This window comes from Perkinsus marinus, assembly GCF_000006405.1.
Source record: "Perkinsus marinus ATCC 50983 genomic scaffold scf_1104296973076, whole genome shotgun sequence".
Taxonomy (NCBI): domain Eukaryota; phylum Perkinsozoa; order Perkinsida; family Perkinsidae; genus Perkinsus; species Perkinsus marinus.
Genome location: NW_003201530.1, coordinates 80,584 through 89,566, shown reverse-complemented (window position 1 = coordinate 89,566; position 8,983 = coordinate 80,584). Strand labels below are relative to the sequence as shown.

The window sequence follows — 8,983 nt, the reverse complement described above, 5'->3', positions numbered from 1 at the left end:
ACTACGTCCGAAGCTCGGCATCTTCAGGCAACGAAAGAACTGTACAAGAGAGGCGAATACATATGTGCTGTGAGCGATACAGGCAATCTGTATACAGGAAAAGCGATTAACACCCTAAAACAAGTCCACGAGGGTAGGGACGGATCCATCGAAAAAAATTAAGTCCAACCGTAGTGAAAGCCGGACGGAATAGAATTTCTTGATCACCACCATACTCGTGGTGTTTGGCTGACCAAAGAGTTCTCTTGCAACTTAGGTCGAGAACTCGGAAAGATATTATTTTCGCTCTTCTCTGTGGAAACGAGCGAGGTTTATAGTCTGGAATTCTCCTACGCGGAGTTTGACCGTTTATTCCGCTTTAATGCTGAACTCATGAATCCTAACAAAAAGAGTGAAAGGTGCCGCGCTCAGTCATCTAACACACCCTGGAACTGGATACTCTGCAGGTTCTACTGGATCCTCAGCCGGCTGGACTTGGTGTCTGACGAAAAGGGGGGATTACGACTCGCCTTACAATCAGCCGAAACGAGCGAACCGCCGAGGCTTGATGCCTCCAACGATAATACGGTGAGCCCCTCAGTTATTGGAAGACGATGTCCTCTCATTAGGATAAGATTCCAATAGCAAAGCTGGATTATCTGGGAAGGGCGAAGCTGAGAATGTTTTTGGTGGAACTAGATAAGAAGAGAGCGGCGTCCATAGAAAAGAGGGAGGAGGAAAGAAAACAAAAAATTTCAGCCAAAGTGACTCGATTACCGTCGCTTGCACCCGGACATGTGTGCCACAGATCGTCAGCGAGAAGAATGTTGCTGAGGGGACGGCTAGAGTCCGGAAAACCATAGTGGCAGAAGAAACAGACGAGAAGCGGGCCCAGCAGCTACGGTATCTACCACGGCTTTTATCGATCCAGTCAGCAAGCAGGAAACGACACGAAGAAGTTCAACGAGAACAAGATCGTAAAGACAAGGACGAGAAAAGGAGAGCTAACATAGCCTCGCTGGAGGCACGGAGGGAAGCTAAAGCGAAGAACAATCTGACTGTAAGACTTACAAACACTTCAGGAAGACGTCTGCCGCACTGCTCAGAGCAGTCTACTATGTGTGCCCGTATGATCTACTGCACTGCGTCGCTACTGGCAATCGTGATATTTTCCCTCGGTTGAGGACTGTATTGACTCGTTATGCACTGTGGATGTTGTGACACATTTGACGTGGCAACGGCTCGCCTCGCAGTTAGGGAGAGTTGGATATTGTTCCGTTAGGCTCTACTCGAGCGGCAAAAGAGAGCGGAGGAGAAAAATAAGAAGCAATTGGAAGATATCAAACTACGGGCAAGGAAGAGGATTGAGAAGGAACGACAAGATTGGCGGCAGTATGAGGAGCATATGCGACGAATTGAGGACCGACGACAAACGGTAGAGTCACCACGGTATGCCTTCCTAGTTTTATGGAAGATAGCCTATCTTACATCGATCCTAGATAGGATTTGCCCAGCTCAGGATTCTTTCTCTGAGAGACAAGCGGTAGAGTCTCAACTCAACGCATAAGCATCCGTATTTGGTGCCGAGTAAAATCTAGCCTCTTCGAAAAGTTGCGAGACTCAACTTCATCGAATTGAGCCCCTTAATGATAGAAAAGTCTCTAAACCATGCAATGGTCAACCCCATTGAATCGGCAGTCTTTATCCGAGCAAGCGGCTTTCACAGCTGAATCGGGAAAGTCATCCCCAAATTAATTATCAATTAGGCATCAGGGTGGCTGAACTAAGGTGCCGCCAGACCGTGAAATATTTCACCTGAAATATTACTGAATTTTTCAGAAATTTTCTGAAAAATTTGAAATATTTCTCAATTTTTTCCAAAACTACGTTTTGGGTGACATTCAATCACCTTTATCAGCTCCATGTATGACTGCAACAGTATGCGAGACCATGAGAGCACGAGGACCATCATAATAGCGCATAGATCATATTATGATCATCGCAGTATGCATGTATTGTCTCAAGGATTTTAGTAAAATCATTTTACAAATTTTGGGAATGTCGACTGGTAATTGACGCCGTCAATTTGACGGTGCAAATCTTTTATCAGCGAGAGACTGCAATACCGTGTTTAATCGAGACCCCTTTTACTTACCTTCCCTAACTCGCGGAAATGCGGATAAGTACATCATAATTCTTCGCCGAAGTAGATAATCGCGTGCCACAAACCCCGTGAGCACGATCCCCGGTTAATGAAGTTCTAAAGCATTTTTCTCACTTTGTGTTTAACTTGATTTTGGGAAAAAACACGCACAACTTCTGTTCTTCGCTGTAAGCTTCTCAAACGTTGCCTAGTTCAGAACCAACACTGTAGCTTTAGCTTGATCTCATTTCGAGATTAGTCTCCTCACACTTGAGAGTCTGGAAGTCTCAAGTTGAGAGCAAGAGACTTCTGAAACGTTCTTTGAGTTTTCAAGTTTGTGAGATTAGAGTCTTAATCTTAAGATTCGCCAGATTGACGAACCTAACGGGGTTGACGACGCCAATCTTTATGGATTAGTGGAGATCTCTTAGTGGAAGCCGCCCGGAGCGTTTTCACGCACCATCAAACATCCCGTAAGGTAGAAGCGATTTTGGAATACGGGGTCCCATTTCGAAGCTCAAAATTCGAGCTTTTCAATGATGAACTGGAGCTGGTTTTTGGGATGAGCTCTTGTGATCAAATCATTTGATTCAAATGTAGTACGATACCAATCCATCTCATGCCTATCGCCAACCGCCCGAGGCAGAAGAGACGTAAAGGACCAGATCCGTGGGAGTATTTCTCGGTATCTTCGAATGGAGCCTACAGTTGCGATCTCTGCGACGAATTTGCGAGAGGGTACTTCAATCCATCCCGGGCTACAATGCATCTTGAAGAGTGCCATTTGGAGGACATCAGGGCTTTGGAAGGGACGAGGCGGCCGATTTTGCCGAGCAGGCACGTGAGTGAGGGCTTAGCGGGAAAAGAGTCGAATGAGCGTTCGGCGCGATATATCGATCACGTTCATCGTCGCCCCCGGGAGGACGAGGATGCTCTACTGATGCGAGAGTCTTGCTCCACGGACAAGCATGACATGGCTGATTCGAGCAGCATACATCGAGAGTGTGACAGCGATCCGGAGTCCTTGCCTGAGGAGGATGCAGTATTCCCAACCTCTAAGTCCCCTATACCTCAGCTCGAGCACCAGAAGAGCAGGAGGTCTTCGATTTCGTCTAACCGTCGTGCAGCTGCACAGTATTTTATTGAACTCCCCCGAAGACGAGTGGTCGATCAGTTCTATGCTCGTTTGATTGAGTTCTTACTCGCGCATGGGTGCCGCATTGATAAGTTCGATCGTACTTCGCTGTCTATCCTCTCCGCTATCGTGAGTATGGTGAGACCTGGTCTTTCTCGGCCACCGTATTCCTTGACTCCAGAAATGATCGTGGAGTCTATCGAGAAGATATCGTTGTCCCTCCCGAAAGACATTTCATCAATTCTCGTGGAATCAGCCTCGCCCTTAGTTCTCATGGTCGATGTGTGGCCTTCGAAAATCAGCTCGGTCTCCTTGCTGGTTCTAAGTGTGTACAGGAATGGAGCTGATGCTATTCCTTGGCGCAGTGCTACGTTCACGAGTGATTCTTATGTCGAGAGTATGCCGGAGCTGGTTGAGAAGGGCCTGTTGGATCTACCTTTGGAGAGAGTTATTGGAGTTATAAGTGACGATAGGCAGGTTTGCAGGGATGCGAGAAGACAAGCAATGGAGAGAGTCAAGGAGCTGAGAGCTCAGAGCAGTTCGCCTTCGATGGAGGATGCCCGCTTCAACCACGTGTACGAGACGCACGACTTCCGATTCCATATCTCGGAACTCTTGATTGAGCTCACCGAGACACTGGAGAAGGCAGATGGGTCTGGATCAAGGTCTGGTCACTTCTGCGAATTGAGACGAGAGTTCGATAGGTTGGCGACCTTGATACAAGATTTGAACAAACAAAAAATCGACGTACCTGTGCAATACTTATCGGTTGCAGAAAAATTATCAGAGCCTGCGACGGTACAGATTTCTCGTCAACTCCGTTTCCTGGCTTTGAACTGGCCGGGAATCGCCAAATTCTTGAAGGAGACGAAGCTGTATGCATCAGAGAGGTAAACTGAGGACAATTTCTCCGAGTTCTCCCATGGGGCTCATGGTCCATTCAGGCTCACTCCATCATTGAGGCTCTCTATCAAGCAAACTCTGAAGTTCTTTCGGGATCCTGAGGCCAAACAACAAGTTCAGAAGGCAGCCATCAACCTGGCTCCGTTACAGAGCCTGATTGACACCCACATCCCGAACAGTTCTGCTATGGAAGCTGCCGCTGCGATCAGTGGGGTGTATGACAATTTAATGGGGAAGGAGTTGCTGCACGCAGAAGCTTCGCTGGCAGATATCTCAGACAGGTGAATGTTCGACTATCATACTCGGCTTGCGGTCTTCGATTTTTCTACTCAGTTCTGGAGTCCATTTCTTAGATTCCGTCAGTGTATCGGAACCTACGAGCTCGCTGCCATGTTCGTGCCCGTAAAGAGACCAAGTGATTTGGACTCGCAAAATTGCGCTATAAAGAAAGCATTGAACATCATCGGGAGATCGGGTTCCTTCGGATTCACGAGCTCGGAAGTGTCGAGTACAATAATCCATTACTTCAGGCACACAGGTAAGAGGTCTTCACTGTACGCCGTTCGTTTTGCTCCGAAATTCCCACGTAACACGCGATATACAATTTCCGATCTCGATGATCCACCAAACTCACAGAAGTACTGTGGAGGATTTTTTGTATTCGACAGGTCCTTTCGCGACCGTACCGACTCGTTGTATCTCCGCCGATAACTACTGGAGTTTGTTCATCAACGACGGCGAAGTTAGCGGTGACTTCTCAGATGGAGCTAAGAGCTTGTGCCATTATCTCTACGCTGCTGCAACTATCCCTGCTTCGATGCACCCGACTGATGCAACACTCGGAGCCGATAAGCGCAATTGGATGTAATACTCCACCTTCCCATGCTACCCCTCTATGTATTGGACTCGAGTATCTGACTCGAGTGCATGGACTCTTGAGGCTTGGTTGATTAACTCAACTTGAGTCTGCCCTAAGGTTCGGATGGCGCACTTGGGCTAGTATCAAGACTTGATTTTGCTGCCCAGTGTAGGGCCTACGCTGTAGACCAATGCTCTACTCTGGGCAGCGTGTACTGGAAACTATGTTCGACGTAGTTCCCACATAGTATGTTGTGAGAGTACTGTTCTTCTCGTTCATCAACGGAACTTCTCTTCAGCCTCGATGGCCATCAGCAGGATTATGATCCTGTCCATAACGCCGCTCTACGTTGGAGAGTGAGATCGAGGCATTCATCATGTAGCGCCGATGAGGTGATACGAACGATGCCATCGCTACGATGGGGACCTGATCGTGAATTGACTGATCATGCACTCGTGAACATGTTGTCCTATGCGATCGCCACGAGTTCGGGGCGCTACACCGGACGGTCTATCGTTAGATGCTGTCGATTCCTTAGGATTTCGACCCTGGAGACTGGAACAGGCCGCTACCGTTTCACTGCAGCTGCTATACTAGCTGGGGAAAACTGCCGGCTCGCGATATGAGCACACAGCGAGTAACAGATGGCTGCATTCAAGATATGCTCAGCGGTAGCAGCCCCCTCACGCAGCAGGCTGTTGATTTCTCACGAGGCACGACGACCGAACAGAAAGCACAGACTAACAATCACGGTGGGCCTGATAATGGAGTTTAGGCAGCCTCATGACATTATCCATTATTCAGATAGCGGCGTGTCAATCGAGGACCGAGGATGTGATGACAATTTCGTCTGCGACGAGTCGATGCAGGCTGGGATAAACAAAAGCGATGATACTGTTGACCCTATCATCGCGATCAACGATCTCTCCCGTCATATAACACATGAATATTTGATGAGTGATCCTCAGGGTGTGGCTTGTGAGCATTCTGTGGGAGGTCAATGGTTTGGCGGGCATCTCTTGTTGAATACCAACCTTCGATCACAAACCAAGAAGCGATATAGGGTCCTGTATACTGAGGGAACTCAAATAAGTCGAGACTATACCATCTCACAAGTCAAGTCTATGCATCAAGCAGGGGAGCTTAAGATCCTATTTCTGCCAGCCCATGTTCGTAGCATGGAGCTCTTGCGTTCTGCCGCTGGTGGATAGATCTTTTATCATTATGCATTGCAATTCATTGCTCTTTTCGATTGAGTATATTGCATACGATCTCACGTTGGAGACGCTGACTCACCAAACTATCACTGCATTCATGCAAGGTCATTTCCAACAGAACTTGATTCTTTGGTTATTCGAGTGGGGGAAATGGAAAACTTCACGTACCATGTACGGAGCAATCCTCCGCACAAGTTAGTATGAAGCTCGGTGTGTTTGGCGGAGCTCAAGCGTTCGCGGATTTTTTGGTTCTCGGGGTGAGTTATGAAACACTTCAACACTATCGTTCAGTCATTGAATCATTGAATTGCAATGTCGGGCAGATCCCGTCCACCGCGCCCTGTATCATCGAAGAAATCAAATAGGAGTGTCTCTCAGACTAGTAAAAAGTGCAAAATGGCAGGCAAGGATATCAAGGGGGCTGATGAAACGCATCCCATATCATGGGATGCTTTCCATATTCGTTTGGTTCGGGCTTCTCTGTCATTGGCATGGTCAGCCAGAAGTATCACGAGTCCTACCCTAGAATGGGCCCTCAGGGGAATGCATAAGAACTATGGGAAACTCAACTCCAGTCCATCACTGAAACGATGGAAAGTCGATCTCATCAAGCAAAAGCTCTTAGAACAGGATATGGTCATGGCTATGACTGAAGTTGAGCAAGCATCATTACGAGGAAGCCCAATAGGAGTCATGTTCGATACGTGGACTCCCGTATACACGCCGATCCAGATGCTATCAGCATCCTTATATTACGAGGACAAGATTATCCCTTATAAAGGAAGGCCCTTGAAGCGAAAGGAGAGGGAATCCACCGAGCATTTCACAAGCTTCCTGGTGGAGGAATGCGTCAAACCGCTGGCTGAAAGTGAGACTCCAGCAAGAGCTCCACTCAAGGACTGTATTTCAGTGTGACCACCAATGTTGTTCTTCAGGAGGAATCATCTTGACTGGGCTGGTAAGTGATAATCTTAGCAGCTGTGCCAAGGCGAGAACGGTCGTGGTTGAGAAGATATACCAAGCCCACGGTATAATCTGCATCAGTGTGGGCTGCCTAGCCCATCACAATGCTTTGTTGGCTAAAGCGTTGATGTCGACAACTTTTCGGAGAGATGGAACCATTCTTCGTCGGGGACAGTTCCATCCTTTCGCTGAGCTATGCTGCGAGGTGAGGCATTTTCTTCAACAATCATGGGTCAAAAGGGAGTACAAGCACTTGAAAGGAGGAGCCATCCCGGAAATTGGTAGCCGACAAAGCGGATACTGATCCCGAGAGCTCTGTTCGACAAATCGATCATCACGGCGAGCGAGTCTGATATAATCCCTCCAAGAGTCCAAGTGTGGACGACGGTGGAACATCAGGCTTCTAGTTGGATGGTAGATTCACGTATCACACTTTAGTAGACTATCTCGTCGCTCAGCGAACGGTCGCAGGTTTGAATTGCTACTATATTTCTTTTTCAGGTGAAACTCGCTGGGTGAGTGGGATTCACAGCTTATCACGTTTAGTAGCGAACTGGGACACCCTATTGAATCTCCTCCGCATACTCGAGGAAGATTGGGATAGGTGATACAGGAGAGTCAACAATTTATAGACTCCCTTTACGATTCGTAAGTGACAGTTTTTTTCTCAGTTTGTCCGATAAAATCAAGGAACTGTACTATGGTTTGGAGGGAAGGCTTCGCGATGAGGAAGTCCACCGAGCGGCCGTTGAAGCATTATTCCTCCTAGAACCGCTGATTGTTTTGAGCGAGCGCTTGCAAGCTAATACTTGCAACTTCATGGAAGGAACGAGAGCTGTTCACGACACGCTAACCACACTTTCTGGAAGCCCAACACTCACGATAGAGTCTAGAAAACTGATAGAGAAAAGGTGGACTCGTCTGGTCGACTGATCGATGCCATATAGGAATGTATAAGTTAATGATCGTATTCTGACTGCTCAGACTGGAAAAAAGCATAGGACGGCACAAGTGGATACTACATTTCCATCCTGCTAACTGGATAAGGAACCGTGATGACAGGCTCAACAAGCTACATCATATCAAGAGACTCTCTTGAAGAGAGACATCCTATACTTCAACGAAAAGTTTCCGCGTGTGTCGTACGAAAGCAGTCTCAACTCGATTCTCGATTACCTGAATCGAGATGGTGAGGATCGAGGTCAGTAAATCTGATATTAGAAGTCTCAATTGCCTCAGGGACACATGCAGTTACAACAGCCGAAGCCATGCCCACTGAGGATGCCAAATCCTACTGGACGCTGCATAAAGATGAATCCACTGTGACCGAATACCTGTTCTTGGCTGTTTCAACCCCAGCGGGGAGTGCGGGGCAAGAACGATTATTCTCATCAACGAAGCAGGTCAGCAAGTGAGATGAGTTTCATCACTATTCCTCCATCATCCCGACGTTGTTCAGAGAGAATCTGTCGACGGAGAAGATTTTCAGGGATGCTTTTTTGAGATGGAGCACCCGCCGACTTCTCGAGAAGGAGGGCGCTGTCGACAATGAAGACGAAGATCGTTAAACTCCATTACATTGAATTTCAGTATTCCATAACCGAAAGTTTGCACACTTTGTCGGAGGCTATTTTGTTCTTCATAAGAATCTCATGATGAGAACAATATCTGCGGGTGGGTTGACTATATCACCGCCAGAAGATACGTCCTAGTAGTACAATCAGGCTGCAGGACCACGCAATAGGTCCTATCGGATAGAAAGATCAATGCCGTTGGTTCGACTG

At 47.5% G+C, this 8,983-nt stretch overlaps 2 protein-coding genes across 2 annotated transcripts; both read left to right on the top strand.

Moving 5' to 3' along the window:
• Positions 1–3,530: 3,530 nt before the first annotated feature.
• Positions 3,531–5,028, top strand: Pmar_PMAR019722 (hypothetical protein; the record flags this gene model as incomplete). The annotated part of the gene is made up of 4 exons (XM_002766311.1): positions 3,531–4,147; positions 4,202–4,441; positions 4,514–4,698; positions 4,829–5,028. The coding sequence occupies 4 exons, from the start codon at positions 3,531–3,533 to the stop codon at positions 5,026–5,028; spliced, it is 1,242 nt and encodes a 413-aa protein (XP_002766357.1).
• A 1,604-nt stretch (positions 5,029–6,632) lies between these two features.
• Pmar_PMAR019721 (hypothetical protein) lies at positions 6,633–7,151 on the top strand (the record flags this gene model as incomplete). Its single annotated transcript, XM_002766310.1, has 1 exon — positions 6,633–7,151. The coding sequence occupies one exon, from the start codon at positions 6,633–6,635 to the stop codon at positions 7,149–7,151; it is 519 nt and encodes a 172-aa protein (XP_002766356.1).
• Between the last annotated feature and the right edge of the window lie 1,832 nt (positions 7,152–8,983).